This window comes from Neodiprion virginianus, chromosome 4, assembly GCF_021901495.1.
Source record: "Neodiprion virginianus isolate iyNeoVirg1 chromosome 4, iyNeoVirg1.1, whole genome shotgun sequence".
Lineage (NCBI taxonomy): Eukaryota > Metazoa > Arthropoda > Insecta > Hymenoptera > Diprionidae > Neodiprion > Neodiprion virginianus.
This window is the reverse complement of record NC_060880.1, coordinates 8,648,733-8,672,614: the sequence shown is the minus strand read 5'-3', so window position 1 is coordinate 8,672,614 and position 23,882 is coordinate 8,648,733. Positions and strand designations below refer to the sequence as shown.

The 23,882-nt window shown below is 33.6% G+C and overlaps 2 protein-coding genes across 2 annotated transcripts; one reads left to right on the top strand and one right to left on the bottom strand.

The window, feature by feature from the left end:
• The first annotated feature begins 420 nt into the window (after window positions 1-420).
• LOC124303936 (transcription elongation factor B polypeptide 3) lies at window positions 421-10,807 on the top strand. The gene is made up of 9 exons (XM_046761800.1): window positions 421-978; window positions 2,897-3,201; window positions 3,894-4,978; window positions 6,924-7,108; window positions 7,221-7,393; window positions 7,722-7,813; window positions 8,058-8,257; window positions 8,484-8,760; window positions 8,970-10,807. Exons 1-9 carry the CDS (start codon window positions 910-912, stop codon window positions 9,047-9,049), a joined length of 2,466 nt encoding a protein of 821 aa, XP_046617756.1. The 5' UTR covers window positions 421-909; the 3' UTR covers window positions 9,050-10,807.
• A 619-nt stretch (window positions 10,808-11,426) lies between these two features.
• On the bottom strand, window positions 11,427-23,834 carry LOC124303937 (TAF5-like RNA polymerase II p300/CBP-associated factor-associated factor 65 kDa subunit 5L). The gene is made up of 10 exons (XM_046761801.1): window positions 23,651-23,834; window positions 23,364-23,524; window positions 18,707-19,046; window positions 18,221-18,453; window positions 17,296-17,478; window positions 16,982-17,134; window positions 16,628-16,775; window positions 16,334-16,502; window positions 15,996-16,179; window positions 11,427-15,790 (listed from the first exon to the last, which is right to left on the bottom strand). The coding sequence occupies exons 1-10, from the start codon at window positions 23,720-23,722 to the stop codon at window positions 15,667-15,669; spliced, it is 1,767 nt and encodes a 588-aa protein (XP_046617757.1). The 5' UTR covers window positions 23,723-23,834; the 3' UTR covers window positions 11,427-15,666.
• Window positions 23,835-23,882: the final 48 nt, after the last annotated feature.

The window sequence follows — 23,882 nt, the reverse complement described above, 5'->3', positions numbered from 1 at the left end:
TATCAATAGTGGAAGCTGTTAAATTTCTGAACACTGTTGATCACGTGATCAAAGCACTGAGAGCACCTTACCTCGAAAGCACCAGTGTTCACAGTAGAAAAATGACGACGATTTATGACGTCATATATTTCCCTAGGATACTGCGACTGTATACTGTACGTCTATAACGGAATGAATTTCTCCCCAGTAAGAGCACTGAACAGTGCTCGCAGTGTATATCGGAACATACCCTTAATAAATAAATACAAACAATACCATGCGTTGAAAATAAAATCTCCAACTAAAAAATTGGCAGCAATGAATCCGACACAATGTCCAAGAGGTTTTTCTCTGCTCCGCAGCTCTGTCGCTCTGTGTCGCTCTGTGTCGCTGCTGGAAAGCTCCCCATGTAGGACCGGAAAAATCTCTAGATCGCACGGTTCACTTGAGAAGTGGCCTTCATGGCGTTGAGAACTGAGTAAAAGATTTTAACAAAATTTCTTCGTGCCTGAAACCAAACTTCGAACTGTTGTTAACCTTCACGCGAACCATAACTACGGTCTCGCGAACAAACTCAGTTCAACTGTTTATAAAAAATACACAAGAAATAAAAAGATCTAACGAAATAAATATGACAACATCGCCCTTCAAAAATTAAAATAAATCTCCAATTATCAACATCGATAATATTCGAAAAAACAAATGCTCTCACTTGATAAAATAATTGGCTTGATAGTGAATATGGTTAGCTCGCTATGAAAAACTCGTAAACATTTTTGCCAAGTTAATCAGGCAGATAGAACTTGCACAATATATGTTAGATTGTCCTCGTGTTCTGCAATCATAAGAAATTCATCGAAATTTCACAAATCGGTGAACCAGGCCATCTTCAGTTTTGACCTCAGTGGTCCAACAGCTGGAATTGGCAACATGTCTGTTGCAGAAATAATTCAGCATTATCAACGAAGTATAGAAAAATGTTCAGGAAACGAAGAAAGGGTGGGTAGCCGCTCCAAAAATATTACATTTATATCATGCTAACACAAGCCACTTCCTCACCGACAAATTTTCCGCCCCTTGTAATCTGATCGACATAACCTAAAAATCATATGAAATCACTAAATGATGTAATTTGTCAATGTCACTGCTGCAGCAGTTCCAGCAGTTTGGCAATTAACTTTTGGAGCTGCTAGCGAATTTTGTCTTCTTTTACTCAAATTGATTTGACGTATCGCGGTATTCATCATGTCATGTAATCCTTATTGTTACCATCTGGCATATATGTTGCTGCTTCTCAGATTTGCTCCAATTTATCTGTTGCAATTGTAATTCACCACTAATGTGATTAGATTGAAAGCCGAGACTTCTATTAATTTTATTGAAATTAGGATTAAAATCAGCATATAGTTGCAATAAGATTAATTTTTGTTATAAATGAAACAGGTTTTGAGATAAAACTTGACATTGCATTTGCAGGATTGAATTAACGGCATAGTTTTATGCACCTTGATTATTAGTCACAAGAACATACTATTGGCATATTTATAACGAAATGGATTTTGAAGAATAAGATATTTGTGGGTCAACGATATTTCATAGACTAACTATTCTCAACAAAGTCGAGATACAATGAAAGCAAAACAACTCTTAATTAGGATGAATTGACTTCCCGTCCTTAAAATTAGTTTCATTCTATGTGTCAAATTGTATTAACATGATTGAATAGGAACAAACATAGGTAATGAATCTGACTCAAATCATCCTACAATTTGAAAGTGATAAAACAGATATCCTTATAAGTAGTTGGTCATGAATGAATAAAATTTGACATCAGAATTAAATCAATTACGTACGATCTAATTCGGTCCATTGTATTTGATTTTCAGCTTTATCGTCTAAATCATTTATTATCTTATGGATAGGTGAAACTGAAAATGATTCATTTTTTCAAATTTTACATGAAAATAAAGCTCGGATCATCAATATTTTCCTATAAAATGTTATGATTCCAAATTTCAATAGTTTCTTTCAAAATAATATCCTTGAATACTCCAATGAACCTTGAACTTTGTTTAATTGTGAGTGTAGCGATAATTCATTTAAAAATTATTATCTACATTCTGTAAAGAAAAGAATCGAGAGGAGATAATAAGTTTCTATTTCTCTACCAAATATTATCATTTTCTCTAAATACAAGTGGTGCTAACTTATATCAAAGATCAAATACTCAGTACTTGTTAAGAAAAATTCCATTTTAAAAAAATATGGGTAAAAACCTTCTTAATATTTTGCAAAAACACGTGTTGGAATATTTTTTTCACTTCGCTGGAAACTCGGTTATTTCAGAAATGTCTGTGAAAGAATCTGAATCACAGAAACGTCTACTTTCTGAATATCTCATAGCAAATAATTTATCACTTGAAGACCTTAAAAAAATTTGAAAGAGTGATTCCCGTAATCCGTATTTTCTAATTGATCTTTTGAAAAATCAAATCGTTTGGCATGACTATAAACCAATCGAGTTTCAGCAAAATGTAATGTCATTTTCTTCCTCAGTTTTTAGTACAATCAGTGTACCAAAAGAGACATATTTTCAGTATATATATTCAGAGGCATTGACATGTAGACGTGGTCTAAAGAACCAAAAAATTTAAGAAAATTATAAGAAAAATGTGTGTCCTAATCATAAATAAATATAGTTAGTTTTTCTTAGGAAAATCTGCTCTATGCTTCAGAGTCTCTACACACAGAGTAATAATAACTTTGTATACTTATAATTTATTAGCATGAGAAGTATTTTACTGTATTGCCACGCAGACTATAACCACTTACTACATTTACAATAATTTTAAAAACTGTAACTACAAGAGATGCTTCTGGAGTCTTTGTAAGTTTCATGGCATGTCTTTCTTAACAGATGCTTTACTGCATTGGAAAGCTGTACAGATTGCCAGTTACCGTGCAGCATTTACAAGAGACAGGAGTTGGTAGGACAGTGAATGGCCTGCGAAAATATGTTGGGGATGTTGGTGATGCTGCCAAAGCTTTGGTAGCCAAATGGAAGACAATGGTCGCTGATGAGGAATCCAGCGATGGAGAAGGAGCAACAGACGACGAGGCGAACATATCCGAGCCTCCAGATGACTATGGCAACAACTCACATTCTAGAAAAAACGATAAGGATAGTAGCGACGACAGAGATGATAATAGGAAAGAATCAAGGTATATGGGCAATATAATAGTAAGACCATTTAGGTGTTGAATTTAATTACCGTGCAATGATACGTAATACTTAAATAATGTTCATAGAATGTTTCAATAAAATCATTATTATTTTTTAACTGCATCAAGTTTCAAGTAATTTCATACGCTCACTGCTACCTTCATCTTAAATTATCTGCAGTATGCATATTTTTCAAACAGGTAGGTAACTGTTTAAATATTTTTGTACTTGTTGATGGAATATCGAGGTTCAACATTCGCGATGCACTATTGAATGCTTAGTGTAATTGTTACAAGGAGTTCCTCCTAAATTAGGTTCACTTTTGTTGGTGAAGTTTTAAAGAATTCTTTGAAATTTCTCCAATTCCTGTGTAATACTTTCGAATATCGCAGGAACTTATAAAATATTATGATATATTTACGATCTCTTGAAATCGTGTGAAACTCTTGGGCTTGATGTAAATTTTTTGTATTTGATGATTCATTTCTACAAGATCTTTGGAATCCTCAGATCTCTGAAAACAATTGGTGACAATACTTGAAACTATATCAAATTTCACGAATTTTTTGTCATCCATAATACTGAGAACGACCTCAAACCTAACATCCTTTCAATCTAGTGTCTACAGAGAGTTGTGGTTAGATAACTGGATTTCTAATTTAGAATGTAGTTCTGATGTTTTATTTTACAGGTCTGGAAATCAACAATTGAAAGAGAAACGCGGAATTAAACCAAGCAAAAATGAAACAGTAAGAAATAATTTAAAAATATGTTCCGCAGATAAGTCTAAATCTAAAGATAGCTATAGCAGCAAATCCAATAGCGGCAGTGGCAGTGAAAAAGATAGACACTCAAAAACTGAACTAGATAAATTGGAGTTAATTGCTGAATCAAAAGATGAAAAAGAGGACAGACGCGAGGTAAAGTGTCATTCCAAGTCTGACAAGAAATCAAAAAGTGATAGAAGTTCCCGGGATCACAAGCATGACTCAAGAAGAGATGAGAAAAGTAAGAGCAAGGATAAGGATGGTAGTAAAGTAACCGACGATTTGAAAAGAGATTCCTGTAAAGTATCTAGCAGTAAGTCTCGGGATGTAAAAAAAAGTGACGGAAATCACAGGAAACGGAAATTAGATAGTTATAATGAGAAAGAAAGCAGTAAAAAAAGGAAGCATTCGGAGTCTGACAGTGAAGAAGAAAACGAACAACTTGCTACAAACTGTGAAGATGAGCGTAAAAAAATTCTAAAAGCACTGTCTAGTGAATCAGAATCTGAGGAAGAAATTTCAAACATTCAGATCAAAGTCGAACCGCCGTCGCCTCCATCTCAAAAAAAGGACAATGATCACCGGAACGAAGAAGTACGAAGCGAAAATAAAAGCATGAAGGAGAAGTTGGAAAGTCGAAACGTGCATAAATCGAAAGGATCTGAAACTGGTGAAAGAACAAAACGTGACGAAGAGAAACGCAAGAGAAGAAGCAGCAAATTGGAAGATAAAACAGAGCATAGAAAGAGCGAAAAACGAAAAGATGACGGACACCATTTAAACAGAGAATCTTCCAAGTCAAAAATTAACTCTGGCGTTTCTAGCAGTAACGATAAAATTAAGGATAAAGATAAGGACAAGGAAAAGGAGAAACATAGAGAAAAAAAAGAGAACAAAACTCACAGTGATTTAAAAGATGCCAAGGCATCGTCCAATTTCAAAGAACCAAAAGAAAAGAAAAAGGTTAAGAAGGAAATGAATGGCGATGAGGGGATTGATTGCAATTCTGGTAAGTTTCTCTTTTGCAATATTTTTCATTAATAATCAATAAACTAAGAATGCGATTAGTTTATTTTTTATTTTTTATAGACCTACATATACCATTGTTTCAATTAACGAGGCTTGTACACCTGGAAGATTCAAATAGGCCAATTTAGAAGAATTTTTTTTAGTAAAAATCTGTCACATTCATAGAATCCACGCTCTTCTTGTTCAATAATAAATATTTTTGTAAATGTATTTACGAATTTCATTATAATATGTACATGGGCCAATCCATGAACCTTCAACCAGCTTTATAGAATTAAAATTTCTATTTGGCTGAAATTAGGATGTTATAATGTACACTGTGTTATGAAAATCCTCCAATTTCTAAGTCTCTAGGCCTTACCATCTACAAGAAAGATGTGCAAGAGTATCTTTTCGTCTTACCTCAATTTGCTTCGAACCACTTTGCATACAAACATATTGCACATTATCTTATTCGACACAGGATTATTCGATGCGGACTTATCCTGCCCGAGCTTTATTCAACACAGACTTATTCTGCATAGATATTATTTGACGTGGACTTATTCTACATGAGTGTTATTGAACACACCATTTTTCTACTCTGACAGACAAGAAAACATAATTGCACATAAGAAACTTTATTTCCAATGTTTCACAGAGTACATATTTCAGGTTTTGCATTGAATTACTATAGTATTTGGGTCAGACAACAATACAAATCATGAAGGCTGAGATAAGTACCCTGCGGAATATTGGAAATAAAAATACATGCTAATCAAGTCTACTAGGACTAGAACAACGCCAAGTCAAATAACGCCCAGTGTAGAATAACTCGGTATCGAATAAAACCTGTATAGAATACATCCGTGTCGATTAAATCCTGTGTAGAATCAGGTCGTGTGCAATTTGTTTACAGTGAGTAGTCTACGATGAATCGAAATGACGTAAAATGGACCTTTACTAAACCACATTGATCAATTTTATTGTCCGTTTGATTCGGACTTTTCTCTTTGTATTTTCAGTACTTCCCGTCATTAGAAAAAACTTTGTGTTTATGTGATTTTTATGTAAAAAAAAGTCTAATTTTCCGGAACATGACACGTTTTGTTTGACATTTTGAATCTTGTATATGCGAAGGCCCAAAAAATGATCTTCATTTTTCTGTACCAAAAACAGGATATTATGGAGTATATCCTGAATTTTTCATAGTGGAATAAAAATCAATGGACCTATTGCGATTCGCTATCATATTGTTACTTCTGATGTAAAAATACCACAATCAGCGCAATTTTACATACAATGCCGAATAAAAATATGTGAAACCTTTTTTGTTTCATACGAAAACAAAGCCAGGAAATATACTTATTCCTACAATAACTGATAATTCAATTACAACAATACATTTTTCGCCATTATTGATACATAAAAAAACTTTTTGGGTATTTATATTTGGTGTTACACGTAGAATTGTGTTGGCTGTGGCATTTTTGCATTATTGATGCATAGCCTTTGATAATAGTCAAAGTAAGTGACATATAACGGGGTCAATAAAGACTCTAGTATCGTTGTAAAATGGTTTGAAAAACCAATTTTTTTGATTCTCCAGTTACATAGGCTTCCTTAAAATGATTACTATTTTCATTAGTACATTTGTCAAGTAACAGAGTCTGCAGGTTTTTTTTTTATATCTCTTTGTTGGGTAAAATGTGTTATTAAATATGGTAGAGAATTTTTATATTATGCTTTTCTTGAGAACCGAAGGAGAGGATTGAATAAGAACTTCAACTATCGGCGATTACTATTTTATGAACACCTGAAAATGGGTATAAATGAGGTGACAGAGCAGTCAGAAGGGTGACTCTCCTCTTATCGACAATTTTGCGAACCCCTGAGAATTCTTATATCTTCTACTGATTATTAATTATTAATTAATTATTACGCAGGTGCAAGTTTTGCTGAGGCTCTTGGAATGTGCGCTTTTCCTTCAGCAACTTCTCGTAAACGAAACAGCTCGCCAAATCTTTCTTCATCAAAGACAATTAAAACTGAACCAGGCACTTCGTCAACATCACATAACAGATCTCCGGTTAGAATTACGAATGAAGTATCTTCGAGCAACGACAATTCGGTATACGTTTTTGCATACTCATTATATAGTTTCAGAACAACCTCGTGACCTCATTAAAGAATGTATAAAGTTTGTTCCTGAGATATTGAAAATATTTCTTTGTTTGTTTCAGCCACCGACTCTTCTGTCACCGAATGTTAAGCTTGAGCCATTAAGTGTTGATTTAGCATCAACTTTACCTGAAATCAGCCCTAACTACAAACCATTGCCATATGTAAATCCTCTACAACGTAAGCAAGAGGAAGATAGGGTTCTTAACAATGTTATCTATGCCAAGAGTCAAAGGTAAGCAGGTAACTTTGCTAGGTTAAATAATAACCAAATGGGGTAGAACTCAACATGATTTTTGCGCTCTATTGAAGAAGGTATTCATATAAATGTTTACAATCTTCTCGCCAACTATGTGGCCCTGTATTTTGCTTCAATAGGCTTTTTTAAAACAAACGATTCATCAATTTCATATGGTTTTTCTAAAAAGGTTTCAATTGATTTTTCTCATTTTTCATTGGATGACTTACATATTTGTTATAACTATTTACACATCGGTATATTATGAGATTTATGGGAATTGGTCAATGTTCCATTAATTCAAGTCATGATGAATGCTTTTCAGAACAAAAGTCTATTCTGGAAACAAGTCTGGATGCAACAATGTTCCAACACTTTACGACATGTGTATCAGGATATTAATTGAAAACATTGAAGGTGAGATGCATAGTATTGCTTACGATTTTAAGCTAGCTGGACGAATAGTAGTAATAGAAAGTCTTCAGACTATAAAGCTGTAGAGATTTATGACATAGGTATAGACTAGAACCAGCAGATGACGGACCCTTTGGAGAAATTTTGTTTAAGTCAACTAAAGACTTAACAGAAAGCATCACTTTGAATTTTCATTCAAACTGATATAGTACTCATGCAAATAATTGTCATAATATATCAATTACAGCTTTAGAATTTACTGGTGGAGTTCCATACGACATTATTAAACCAGTTTTGGAACGAGCTACACCAGACCAACTCTTTTCACTAGAACATTATAATCCTTATTTAATTGAGGATACAGATACACTTTGGCAGTATCACTGTAATCGAGAATTCCGGTCCAAACAGCGCGAAGAAATGGAAACATGGCGAGAGATGTACATGGTATGACCCGAACTTCTAATAACCCTATGCATTCAATTTTACTGTGAAGATTTTTATCTTATAGTTGTAGTTTAACCGTGAACTCTTCCTCTCTTTTACTGTAAAAATAAGAACGAAAAATCGGAGACTAAATCTGGTTGAATTATTGTAGAATAGTGTACAGAATTTTTCCTTACAAAGTAGAAAGTCAAGAAAATAATTGTGAATGAATTGATTTTTAATATAGCGATGCTTGGATGAACGAGAAGCAAAACTGAAGGCTTTGACTGCAAACATAAAACAGTCTATAGACAAATCTCTCCCAGTGAGGCAAACAAAGCTTGCTTATGTTGACAATGTGGTAAAGCCCCCACGAAATGTACTTCGGAAACAAGCCAAGTATGGCACTGCGAAGGATACTACCACATCTACATCCGACCTCAAAAATAAACTTATTTCTGGTAGTGGCGCACCTACCAATATTTCTGTTCCTGCACCGCCGATGGCACGATCACGAATATCATGTATGCATACATAAACTTTGAATAAGTGTTCCTAAATTTGAATGTGCATGGAACAATTTTGTCCACGTTCTTGTCGGATTATTATGACGCTCTTCAACTATGTAGATACATCATTTTACGAAAGTTGAAGATTTTTTTACATATAAATATCAATTGACAGGAGCCTGAGATATGTTTGTTATTGTCTAATAGTGTTTATTTGTTTACAGCTTCGAGTGTAGTGAAGAAACCGAAAGCTCCACTTATGGCCAAAGCTTTACAATTGATCAAAGGAAGATACAAACGATAGTGTACCTAACTATGTAATCTTCGTTACGTGATGAGGTATAATACGTGATCATGAACTACATCAATGTAATGAATTTATATTACTGATATCTGAGTGATTAGGCTTATTTTTTGTAATTAACAGTGAAAAACTGATATTATATTTCCTTATTTTTAAGTTTAATTTTCCAAATTCCCAATCAGCTTGAGATTGATTGTATGATTGTAGACCTTAATCATTAAACGAATAACGGTCAAATATAAGTCATTATAATCAGTTCAGTTTATTATAATCGTTAGATTATATTACGTAAACAGCGAGGGTAACAATTGCCGGACTTTTGAGATTTTTTCTGATAAAAGAACCAATCTAGTTCGATGTAGATTTTGTCTGATTTACCAAATCCTTCAAATTAGGTATTAATGTATCCATATTAAAATTTTTGTGTGAAATGCAAAAAGGCGATATCTGATCCTCATTTTTTATCCATCTACTAAGGAATTACTGTTTAGTTAGTGATTTTGAACAGTGTGGCGCATAGAGTGCCCACATTGTCGGTATCCAAATTAATCGATTAGTGAATTCACCCAATCGAAATATCACATAAGATCATTTTTTTTTTTTTGTGAATCCTTAAGACGAAGTGCATATTACTCAGCCTTACATGTGAAAAGCATTGTACGATACATATTTATATTAGATACTAGGGCTGTACGGGTACTGAATTCTTCGGGTCGGGTCGGGAAAAGTCTATTAGTTTCGGATCGAGTTCTCGAGGTGTTTTAGATTCCCAAAAACATGGAGATTCCTGAAAATATCAGTTTTGTTGAAATTTTCGGGATTCCCGGATCTCCCGATGAAAGATGATCTAATGTGTACTGAAAATATTGATGTTATTTAGATATACTATTTACTATCAGTATTTATCCAAAATAATCAATATTAGGTAAGTTGGGTTACTCACGTTTCGGGTTTCGCAAAAATTTCAGGGGCCTGATTTTGATTTATTTTTTACTCGTGAAAAAAAGGTTTGCCATCTAAAAGCCGACTTCTGATTGGTTTAGATGGTGATTAACACCGTTTTCACGAGTGAAAAAGAAAGTCAGGCCCCTGGTTTCACAAAGATTGTGGGTCTTACGAAGTTTTCAGATTTCCCGAAAATCCCGGTTTTCCGACCAGTCTGGAATCGCCAAAAACCCGATCCGATACAAACCGTCCCGAACCCGAACTTTTTTTACCCGAGTTTTCGGGAACCTGTACAGCCCTATTAGATACATATTTGTTATGACACGAAAGTCATATTAAATGTGATTGTTTTGTCCGTAAAAATATTCTTATTTACTCATAAGTTCTTCAGTTAGACAAAATATTTACTGAATTCGCCTGGCATTTTGTTTTTATCCATACTAAATCTTGAGCTTTTTTCACGTTTCAATTGAAGTAGTAAAATTACTAATACTGATAATGTAAGTCATTTGCGTAACTGTTAAACTCCGTCGTTTTAATTGTGCCTCTATTTCAAAAAAATAGGTCACGCTGATAGCATTCATTATAGTTATTATTAGCAATTATTTTTATTCATATACAGTAGCCTTCTGGTAGTGAAAAGGCAAGTCTCTATTTTGATAGATTTTAGTAATCGAGTAATTCGTATGAATGTCGATATTCATACACTGAGTTGTAATGGATCAACATGATATCGATTGAATTGTACGTTCTGAACAAAAACGTCATCTATGAACACCAATAACAAATTAATTAAATGCTATTCAAACTTGATTCCTACTGAATGGAAATGGTTCTGTCTCTATTCCCTGTGCAACAATTTATATCCGTCTCAAACATTCACAAAAGAATACCTAGTGTATTGAATGGCGCGAAGAGAAAAATATAACTTTAGGCACAGTCAAAATTGAATCCCAAACTGTACTTTCTGATAACAAATATTTTACAGAAATTTTAAACCTCTATTCAATTGGTTACCCCTAAATTGTGAAACACAGTTTTTATTCATGAATATCATGGTATTACGGTAAATGGAAAGCGTTCTTTATGGTAACAGTTTTTCTTAGGTAATGCTGCCATCAATGAAAACAAACTTTTCGTTAGTTTACGTAATCATCTGATAACATCTCTAAGTGACAAATGCTATCTAATTTAACTTCTGATTTACTAAACTTGAAGTTGAAATTTTTAACCACGGTTTACTTCCATTCTTCATCACTTTATAAAGAAATGTGAACAATTCGAATGCTTGGAATGCATATAAATTCATTAAAAAAAATTGTGTCAAAACATTAGGCTTTTAAAATTGTATTTTCGTTTTGTGAAATAATTTAAGATATTATTATTTAAGTGGATTAGGAATCAAGGATATAAACTAATGAATTCGAAACCGTAAAAGAGGAAGAAATGTATTTAGTATACATGTGGATATACATAATTATATATGACTCGTTTATACAGCGTGCATGAAGTTATAACAGAAATTTCTTCACATTATAACGATTCGAGTTTTCACTATGTACGTATAAATAAAGTCACTGAAGACGACTTTAACCGATAAAAAATATTTTCCATTGTTATTGTTATATATTTATCTTTTCACTCTTAATATCATTACACCACTTGCTTGTCCTATCTATCTCAATAAATTAAAACGTGTTTACTTGTGTCATAAATTGCCTGTAAACCGAATGTTATATCCGAATTTTAATTTTTCTAGCTATGAAGACAATTTTATGAGCTAATGCACAAGACTGAATGAAAAATTTACCAAATTCACATTACATTCAATATCGTGTTTGTTCTGCCTTACATGTAAAGAATAGTTGATTTGTACCAGCATTTGCAAGTGTCTTTGTTCCTTGTTCTATATTATAACTTGTTACAGAAGTTACTTCTACCTACCTCCTAATATCCTGCAACCAAACATAAAATACATATAAAATAGGATTGTTAGAATTTAAAAATACTAATACCGTTATCAGTATTTCAATACTGTAGCAACAACACATAAAGTTGCAGTTGGTAATTTTATGTGTCTAGTTAGCAGCAATGATAAATTGATTTCACAAATGTTGATGCTTGCTTCACGTACTGATTGAATCCAAAAATTATTCAAGGAAATAAACGATATCAAATTTAAACCATTCGTTGGAAAGAAGGCAAACTTGTAGTTGCTATAAGTTCCTCGCAAATACCCATTCAAACATTTATTCAGTTGAAGGATAAAAATTATTCAAACTAACGAAGCAAACAAAATTATTCCGAATTATTCTGAGCCAGGCAAACAAGAATTAAATATTCTGTACACTTACATATACGCCCAAAAATTATACTATGCCAATATTGTTCAGGTACTTAACAATGTAAAGTATTCAACGTGAACTAAAAATGAACGAAATATTCCATAATATTCGAATTTAAGAGATACTACATTTTTTATGGACGAGTATGTCCATTGTGCATACATAACTAGGTAAAATCAACTATCGGTATATACATCATGGAGCTAATTGTAAACACTTTATATAATGTTTACTCGTTATCAAATTTGGTTCACCAATCACTTAGGACTATGAAGTAGGGTGGCAACACTATAGTATTTTTGTACATCATTATCAAAGTGTTGGTTTGCAGAGATAAAAATTTACTGAATACAAGTGATGTATTTAAAAGAATTCAAATCGACAAGTAAAACGGTAACAGGATTTTTTATACTAACAAATCGTCTGATATACGAATGAAGAATATCTGCGAAATCAAATGTTTGGCTGGTGAATTCGATATTTGGAGGTCTATACGATAACGTCGAAATCGATTAGGCACTCCCTTAAGAAAAAAAGTATATAGAATACAAAGCAACCAAAGAAACTATTACCAAACTATTATGGTGCTATGAAGCTCCTTCAAGTTATCTGTTCCCGAAGGACAATAAGTCCGTTGTCAATTGATATTTTCAATTAACAAAAAAACTTCATAAAACCTTGTACTAACTATGTGTAAAAATTCGACCTTGTTCTTCTAATACCCGCGTAAAAAAATGTTAAACATCGCCGTGTCGAAACTTTACTTGAGTCTATTTTGATGAAAATATTCCTTTGGGACTTGGTCGATGTTTACAAAAAAAAACCCAGGTTGCTATAAGAAATTCTCATATTTTCAAGGGCGCTTTTTCAACATCCTGTATAATTCACGATTTTTGAGGAATTCTCGGTTGCTGGACATCATGAAAAAAGATAAATTGGAAATGGGTATATTTTCAAATGACAGAACTTGTTAAAGTATGAGTAACAACAGTTTAGGCAGATCCAAAGTATATTATATAGAAAAATAAAGACATAAGGTGCCATTCTGTGAGGATGAAACACAGTTTAGAAAGATGGATAATTTAGAAACAGTTTAGAAACTTGAAAATGTTACGAACAGTCCCATACCTCGATAATATGCACTAATAGGCACTGATAAAACAGTTAGCCATTACAACATTGTGCCTCTGCTAAGTTCCTGCATGCAGTGCTACGCCGTATATGATTTTAAATTTGGTCAGTTTAATGTTTTTAATAAGAGTATGAAGGTTTTACGTAAAATTTTATCAATGATATATACACAAGTTGGTAGTAATAAAGAAAAAAGTCCTCCGAACTCACTGTATAATCGTAGCTCAACCAAAGTATGCATAAAATAATATATCTAAAATATACCGAAAGCCACGAAAATTGGTTAGCTACCCACAAACTCAATTTCATAAGGGCACAGAGCCGCTGGCGTAGAGGAAGGGCATAAGGGATTAGCGCAATAAACCAAAACCCTAAGAGCTTTGCAAGAACTGGAATTCAAACCACCTCCAATTTGCTAATAGTGAAAATAATAACATACTGAAAGACAGCTTTGAAGAGAATTTACTTTAATACTTGTGACAAAGTTACAGAACAACGACTCTGGTTTAATTTAAAACGCTTGATCCTAACACGGCGGGTACGTTTTTAAACACATATGATAGTTTTAAAAAAAAGCAAGTAAGAAAGAAAATTGATATTATTAGTGAAATCAAATTTGCGTTCTAATTTGAGATTCAAATTATAAGTAAAATCTCGCATGCTAATTTTATGGTTTAGTAATATTTGTACTAAATTGTATCATACTGCAGAATAGATGCTTAACTCTAAAACACTGGTACACACTGTACACTGGTTGTCTCACTCTCAGAACTGTTCTCATCCTCCTATAGTGCGTCTGAAGAGTGCCTTCATTTGTAGTCGAAAATTTGCACGAATTATCGTTTCCGAAAACAATTGTATTCTTACTGATGCAAAAAAAAAAAATTCTCTGTTCGGCTTATTACAAAGATTTGGTTAAAGGCGAAGTAGCACTTTCTTAGAGGAACGTGGATGGTATTATATACACCCAAGTACACAATTCAAAGATTAACAAAATGTTACTCCACAGTTGATAGATATGAAAAGTGGAAAACGTTCTAAAAATTTTCATCATATCTCAATAACTGAGTCTTTTTCTTGCTCTAAGTTTTCTCAAACATTCATCTCAAGGTATTACAATAAAAACTTTACAAAAATTGTGGAGACCGATCACGATTGATACTGCGAAATGAAAAATGTACAATTTTACTGGAGGACATACAAAGACCCGCAGAGAAAAAAATTGAGATTGACCATCCTATTTACATTTACAAAAACGCATAAAAAATAGCGAATGTCAATTATTATTTGCACTTCGTTCTACTTGTGAGTAGTGTTAGCAAGTATATAATTTCGTTTGTGTAAAACCATATTGCCTGGAGGACTAGGTTCTTGGTGCTGGATGTTAGACTGAAAAATTGTTCTTTACTCTTCCGGGTCGTTCTATAGATACATTTCAAAACAGTTAGTGAAATAAGTTTATAGAATCACGAATTAAACTGCATTTAGTATCAAAATAGATTCAGAACAATGTGTTAATGTGCATGTTTGATTTGTGAAAAGTGATGTTCAATCCAAACAAGATTATTCATTAAAGATAAAGAATAATTTAGTACAAAGTATCTGAAAGGAATATGTAACTCACTATGTGAAAATGCTCCTAACATTTATATCGTTTCGAAAATTCGCATGTTTACAATCAGATCTTGCTCAGATGTGCTACAGAGAATTATTCGACAGCCCAGAGACGCATGTAGCATTTTTTCAGATCTCTGTCTGTATAATATAAATAAGCATTTCAATCCAATCGTTGAGAATGCAGGTTAAAATAGCATATTGTACAGATCATTTTGCTATTCATCGCACATTGAAATACGCATTGTTTTTCAAAGACGGAATTTATAGACAATTTCGCATCGCATGACTTTTTCTCATCGTTAATGTAGTGTATTTATCAAATGGTTTATTGGAATTCATTATAAAATTTCTAACAAAAAAAATCTTCAACAGTACTATCGCTAAAGCCATCAACACAAATGAAAATTGATGATCTTATTAAATTTAGATAGTTATGGTTAATGCTGATAAATACAAATACTGTCAACTATTATGAGGCCTTATACAGTAATTGCTCACTTATTCTTATTTCCTTTCCTCCAGTGACGAGAATAAAATAAATAATTCATAACTCAGTGACAGTAGTATACACACATTAGCCTACGATGTTCCAATACAAACAAGTGAGTCATTCTTGTGGTAGTATTGTAGCGATAGAATACTTGAGCAATTTGTTGGATATACTTGAGAATTGTCTTGTCCAGATTGTGAGTTTGTGTTGTCCCTGAAAAATTCACACTCATTGAATTATACCAGTATTCGTTTATCAACATTTATCTACAATAGCTCCGTCAAGTAGATGATTTTAGTTTCAATGTGAATGATCGCATTCAGATTTTTTTCTGTAGCACACTTCTGATTGGAAGGTGATATTTTGTCTTGGAATTTCAAAGCCCATTGAATATGTTGTAATTTAGTTTCATACATACCCATTACTAGTATTTATGTGTCGTTGGGTGGACCAAAGTCGCACTACTCCATCTATACTGGCACTAGCAATATACTGGCCATCAGAACTCCAATCCAAATTCATTACTGTATCCTGGTGACCCTTTAACTCAATCAACTGGGTATTCGTTGCTAAATCCCATATAGATACACTTTTGTCGTCACCTGTTGGACAGAATTCTTATGACGATTTCTAACGATTTCATAGTTACAACAATTATTGGACAGAAGTGATATTTCGATGACGTTAGTAATGTCATAGCAATGTCCGCATTCATAATACATCTTATCGTTGACTTGTATTTACGGAATTACTTACCAGCAGCGGCTAAATACTTTCCATCTGGACTAAAAGCAAGACTGTAAATTGTTGAACGAGCGCCGACATAAACTCTAACCAAACTACCATCATCTTTGCTCCATAGCCTTATCGTTTTATCTGCTGAACCGGTTGCTAAATATCGGGCATTGGGATGAAATCTAATGCACTGAAAAGAATACTGGATAAATATTTTTCACATCCTCGTAATTCAAATTTAAAATGTCAGTTGCGATAAGCATTCCTGTTTTAAACTCCAACTTGATCAAAAAAAAACACATGATAACTACTTACATTAACATCTAGAAAGTGACCCGCAAATATCCGAAGTGGAAAAGTTCGATCTAGCGACCAAAGTTTGGCAGTACGATCGTGCGAACCAGTTGCTATGTACAAATTAAATACACTGGTATCCATGCACCATACAGGATAATTATGCCCGCTGAAATATGAAAGGTTGTTATTGATGATCACATATATTATCCACAAATGTTCGACAAATATATTGATAAAGTTTCACGAAATGCTGGTGAAACGTGTATATATTGGTATTGTTTAAATGCCTATCAATTGCTAAAAGCTGTTTATGGTTCAGGTATAATAAAACTAGCGTAAAACTATAATTGGATAATAAAATGTGGTATGCACTTGTATATAGCTGCACAGGAATAATCGCTCAGTCGCCATGCTCTCATATCTTTGTCACTAGATACAGATAGAAGAACATCAGCTTCGGGAATGAATTTTAAATCATGCACCACGTCTGTATGCCCTCGCATCACAATTGCCCCTGCTTCATCCCTTCAAAACACCAAAACACAAGTCATGAGATGAATATGAAACTTTTAATGTCACTAGGTGCAAATGTATAGTATGACTGGTCGATTTAGTAAAATCCTTAGAGCAGAAAGTAAATGCAATTTACGGAAATTTCCGTATACCATTCATTGAATAAAACTTACATATGGTCCTCGGTCCATAAACTTCTACTGGTGGATGGATTGTTAGATGCAAAATTAAGCGGCGCTGCTTTAAGTCTTGGCCTTGTAAGTACCGTATCTGAGATGCCCCACAGTCTTATTTCAGAAGTGCTAAATCCGGCTGCTAGCCTGTCTATGTTCGGCGTAATTGAACCGCAGCTAGCGCTAAAGAAGTGGAAATATTTTTATGTGCTCACAATATTATATTGAAAGTTAGAAAATTATTTAAATTCGGGTTTAATTTAATTTTGCTATTGGATGAAATATGGCTAGGTAAGTAGAGAGATACCAAAATTTTCAAATATCATTCAGAATGGGCTCCATGCTTAAACTCGGAAGAAATGTGTTTCATTTCTTCGATTGGCATAAAAAAAAGAAAATTAATAATTCTGAACGAAAGATTATTTGGAAAGCTTTTGTCACCGTAATCGTTGAATTATTTCCAAAAAAACGGTCATTTGGAATGTTCGATGAAAAAAACTTTCGGTAAGTGAACCTGACGCATGGAGTTCCTCCTTAACTCTAATCGGTCACTCTGGGTGAATTTCACCGAAAACATTTTACAAACTCCTCGTAGAGTCCCTTAGTCGTGGAAATGGACCTCGTGGTGCTATTCTTCATGCGAAAAAAAGACCTTTTTTTCAAAATTTTTGGCACTTTCTTTAACTTTGCCGATGTTCTAAAATATTTAAACAATCAATTTTGATTAAGAAAACTAAGAGACCTTTTTCTGCGATCTTTAAACAGTACCTGGATATTTTTTTTGATTTTTAAAACTCATTTTTGAAGCTAAAAATCACTTTTGGGGTGAGTTTCACCCAGCGTGACCATTATGCGATTTTACTGAGGTGTGACCGACTAGGGTTAATAAAACAATACAAATCACATGAAACTTACTAAAACTTACTTTTCATTGGCATTATTAATTGTATAGACCCTCAATGGTTGATGAACGTTACTACGAATCAATCGAATAGCTTCTTGGAGTTCACGCATTTCACGATCTACACCTGTGCCCGAAGGTTGCTCTACATGACCGTTAATCACCGATTCTCTATTCGGTCCACGTTCACAACTTCTATCTTCATCTGGATGTACTTCTGGTATTTTTCTGATGATTGTCACATGTGTATTTATTACCTAAACAATGATATTAGGATTTTGAAAAACAATTCAGCAGGAAAACTCGTGTAAGGATATTTTATAGTCACCTGATCGGTTGCCAAAAAGTAACGATTTTTATGTTTTTAGTTTGAAATGCAATTATAATGTCATAATTTCTGATATCAGAGGAACAGAAGATGAGAGATAATTTTTTCTTTATATTGAAAATTGAATAAATTTTTGTAACTCTTGTTGTAAGATACAAGGTGATAATCAATTATTACATTACCTGCATTAAAATAACATGTCCCTGTTTGGCGAGAAACTTTTGAAGACAAAAGTGAGCATCGTCTGACATATCGACCTTATATTTTCTTGTTCTGAACGCATTAACCAATGGCCTGAGTTCTATATCTTGAATAGAAAATACGCTAGATAGTTCTTCTAAAAAGTCTCGTTCAGTATCAGAGACAAAGTCATTTTGGTACATTTTTAAAAACTGAATAGCTGTCTGTCTGTTACCGCCATGCAACATCTCCAGATATAAATGACAGAATATCGGATATAATACTCCTTGCAGTTCAATCTTCAAGTTTTCATTGTTTATTGTTTGGATCCATATTTTCAATCTGTGGAAGGGAATTCTGTTGTTAAACAAGGTTTCGGTAGAGGAAAAAAAATGGAATATTACTATTATTCAAAGCAAAATGGGAGATAAGTTGGAAATGTATTAATAAAATGATATTTTCTAACGATAAAGGGGTCATATGAGAAATCTATCCCAAGTAACCAGTAGAGATTCTGTTGAACAAAATCTGCTAGTTATAACTGTAATATCTACAAAATCAAAGTTTACAATATGTCATACAGGATACAACGGAAGAGGAAGTTGTTCCATTGTTCATTTTATGAGAAAATCTACTTTATGAAACTGAGCTCAACTTTGTCAGTTTCCAAAGCAGCTGCTTGTATTCTTACTATAGGTAGCTGTAAGAAGAAGCCTTTTACAGATCGTAATTCTACGAGATGACAGTTTGCATTAGTAGTGAGATATGAAATACAAAAACATTCCAAAGACTAACAGTTGAGGGGAGTAGGCATCAAAAACTTTCAGAATTGTTAATTTTTTTTTTGTTTAATTCTGTTGCTACAATTTCTCCCGAACATTTTGGCGCAAGACAAACTGAAAAATTCGCAAAATTGAGCTCAGGGGTAACGGGAAGGCTTTGACGGCTGAAAATGTGGTGAAAATTCAATTCGCCTTTATAAATTACTGAAAATACATACGCAATTTTTGTTATTTATAGGTTGTTTGTCACATTTTTGTCCATGAAAATTATTGGCAAGTGCAAAAAAAATATTAATAATAAAGCAAGATATTGAGTGTTAAAGACAACCGTGCGTTCGGGTGTGGTACAGATTTACATTTGTTTTTCTCTAAATAACGTTTGTCTATAGTTTTGCCACAATAACTTATAAACGCTTCAAGATATGACCTTGGCGTAAATAAAAAAAAAAATGTAGATATCACCTTTCTCTACAAACTGAACCTATGTCTATGCAGAAAATTTTATTTTTATTGGTGTTATTACAACAAATGTCATTCATTTTTCGATGTTTTTCAAACTTTAACCGCCTTTGTATTAATTTTCATGTAATATCAAAAATTTTAGGTGCAGTCTGTAGAGGAAGATCCTCTGGAGAGAATGGCGCTTAAAAATTCCTGAAAACTCCAACCGTTCAATCGAAATCGTGGCAATAAGGGAGCAGCGTATGAGACGCGTGGTCTTCTTTATCCGCTCATATCTCTCTTAAATATTTATATTCTTTAAACAGTAATCACTGAATTTCATAGCAAAAACTTTGCAATTAAGAAAATGTACGTATGTTGATTCAGTTCTTCACAAATGTCATTTGAATTTTATTCTGTTTTCGGCTTATTTTTGCTGCCCACTCCCCGTAAGTCGAAGATTTGAGTTTCATTGTGCCACAAAAAAAGCTGAATCAAAAATTCAAATTGAGCTATTGTTGAGACTATTTCAAAAATCGTTCGCTGAAGACATATAGAGTCAGTCAATTGAAAATGGGAGAATGGGAGGAGCTTAGTTGATGAATTAGGCCCTATCCCTCAACCAATCTGACAAATGTATAGTATAACATCGAGAAATCATTGGTGTTGTTATAAAAGTAAGATTTCAAGTCTACATGTAGGTAACCACTGTGAATAACAAACAATAATGAAGATGTGACAACAAAAGAAAGACGACAGTAGGAAATGTCAACAATTAGGCTTGTCTTGACATATAAAAATCATGTTTTCTCATAGGCGTATATACCGAACATTCGCTAGATTGGCTGAGGGGTTTGGCCTAATTCGTCAACCATCCTCGGGGTTTCAATTGACTCACTGTGTATACAGACTGACAGCCCTCGATTCATTTTCATGACGGATTTGCTGGGCATAAGTGGGCACAGGGTAATTCTAATACCCTGCACTTGCCAACTCGTTTTATGGGATCCGAATGCGAAATAGCATCGACATGCAGATAGCAGTTCTCTTGGAATAATTTGTGCACCCAGCTAAATATTTTTGTACTAGGTTAGAAAAACATGAGGCTGAAGTTAGTAATGTCAGCATAACGACACAAAGTATTGAAATGACGAGATTTTGAAAAAATACATTTTTACAACAATGTTACAAGCTTTAACTTGATAGAAGAATTAAGTCCAAGTTAGTAAAATTAATGTAAGTCAACATTGAAAAGAAGTAATCATGATGTGATTTCTGTATTTATTTACACGGTTTGTAATTATAAAATAAGAATCTTTTACTTAAATTGCACCGTGATTTTTAATTTTATTACAATTTTAAAGTAATTGGAATAGCAAGTTTTTAAAAAACTGTTTCATTACGTAATGTTGGGAACTTCGACCTTATTCACAAATGAATTTAAAACAATCCGTTGTTTGAGGTTTTTAATTCACATTCTTCTAGATAAATTGAAAGAATAAAACACCTTTCTTCCAAGTGCTACAGGTGCAATGTTTGATCCATTCCTCAGGAGTACTGATTTTCGTAAGCCTCGTGAAAGCGAGTTGTAATTTTAATCAGATTGAACTTCGTAACATGATTGTAACGCATTTATCGAACCACTCGTTATTTAGCAACTTTGGAATTGACTGAATGTTAGTAAAAGGTAACAGCGCATTAATAAAACTATTTCTCAAATTCATTCCTTCAGAGTTATACCAACGTTGTGAAATAATGATTTTTATTTCAAACTTTCAAAGTGGCGTTAATGTTACTAACGTCAGTCTCATGAAATTCCCCTATTTCCCATAACTTTTGGTCCAATCTCTATGGCTGAGGATTCGATACTCTAAAGATAATTCTTAGCAAAATTGAAATTCGTATATTCTCAAAACCCAAGATTCAATTATGACCCTCTACCTGCTTACGCCACTTCACGATATGTATATATACATATATGTGTGTGTGTGTGTGTGTGTGTGTGCAAAAATCATTACATTACATCCATTTGCCTTTGATTGTAAAATGTTAAAATAAATCCCCTCTACTGAATTTCACAGCTTACAGAACTTATACCTCCTGCCCCGAGTGCTTCCGCAGCATAAGGCGTAAGTGGTACACTTTTCTACTGCAAGTTGTATCAAATCTGTGTACCTGGTACTGTACGAAAATTAGTCGATCTCTTGTGTACCGCAAACTACCAAGTAGTATGCCAGTTGTAACATATCATCAATAAATAAGTAAAATGCTCAATGTATCTAGTTGAAAATCCAAGAAAATTGAGCTGCGATCAATTTTGACCCTATGGTGTTTTGAGGGTACAAGGTACAGAAAATAGGTTTTTGGGTGCATATCATAGACCTGTGAAAAGGTGTTTTTCGCACATTGGTGCCAAAATATATTTCAATGAAGCAAAGAACACTATTGGAGCTATTTTCTTAAAACAGCGGAACTGCAGCACGCATCAAGATAAGTAAATTCTGCACTCAGATTTTGATTTAGCATAAAAAACTTTTGGTGAACATTTTTGTACAGCATACGATGCAAAAAAATGTGAATCATATCTAGGCTGACGAAGCGCATTGTTCTTCAATAGTAGTCATGCACACATTTGGAAATTGATTCTGTGACTGCTAATTTTTTTTCCCTAGTGGATTACATTGTTGATGGACAATTTTAGCTCGTAACGTGTCGCTGCTAACTGTTCGGGCGGCATGCTACGGATTGATGTTTTGCATTGCTAATGTAGTCAACAGAGAAGAAAAATTAGCGGTCGTAGAATCAATTTCCGTATGTGTATCTGCAGATTCAATCGTTCGAAAAAGCAAGCTTAATTAAAAAGCGTTTCAATTTTGAAAAACTAGATCAGTGTAATGTTGAGCAACAATTTAGCCATTTCATAGTCACGAATTGTGACAAAATCACAATTTATTCGACTCTCTGAAATTTATTACTGGAACTCGGTACGAGTATAATAACATCATCGATAAAACTCGATTGTTTAGAAGTTAAAGCGCGTTTAATGGTCGAATATTTTAACAATGATTCAATATTTCATGTTTAGGTAGGTCGATTTTTATTTTGAAAGTCTTGTTTCCAACATGGAAAATAATTTCTCACCATTAAAACATACAGGGCATTATTGTCTTCAACAGCGTTAAATTATCACCGAGCTTTACAATGCTTAATCTAAATTTGTTTGAAAAATTCACCTATTACGAGTAAAACAGTAGCACAAAAAGTATTTTTTGCTTCATTCGGATATAATTGTCTGTAAACTGAGATATGACAGAAAGTTACTCTCAACATATTCATACTTGGGATGAAAAATTCGTGGGGGACAGTGTTTTGGTATCAGATGTACAATATTGTAAGAAAACTTATAGTTGAAGCACAGAAATAAATAATTACATACTTGTGATATGCTTGATCAGCGACTCCAGCGTCGTTTGTAATAGCGCTAAAGACGATTGAATTCTCACGAGAAGTACTGCACTCGACAGTCGTGCTTAAAGTCATTTCGGCGGCGCTGGTTTGACAATCTCCGCGTTCAGATTTACGAAAAATGTCACTCTCCTGTTAATATATTTGGTAAACATTAAGAAAGGTTATGTTATTAACCCAAGGAGGCTAGAACGTAACCGTGCTTTACGCGCATTTCAAGACACGTACGAGTGTTAATAACCGCACGTATGTACATACCTGATGATAGTGCCTCCGTTTTAAGTAGGATTCGACAGTCGCGTTGATTATGTCAATTTTCGACCGTTTCATTTTTCATTTAAACTGGGTGTTGTATACATGAAAGCAGTTGCATATTTTGAAAAATATGAGAACAATCGCCAACTGCTCGGAATTTGACGCCATCACAAAACCAAACGTGACAAGAACATAAAGAAAAAAGGAGAGAAACAGCTGAAAATCACGCTGCGGC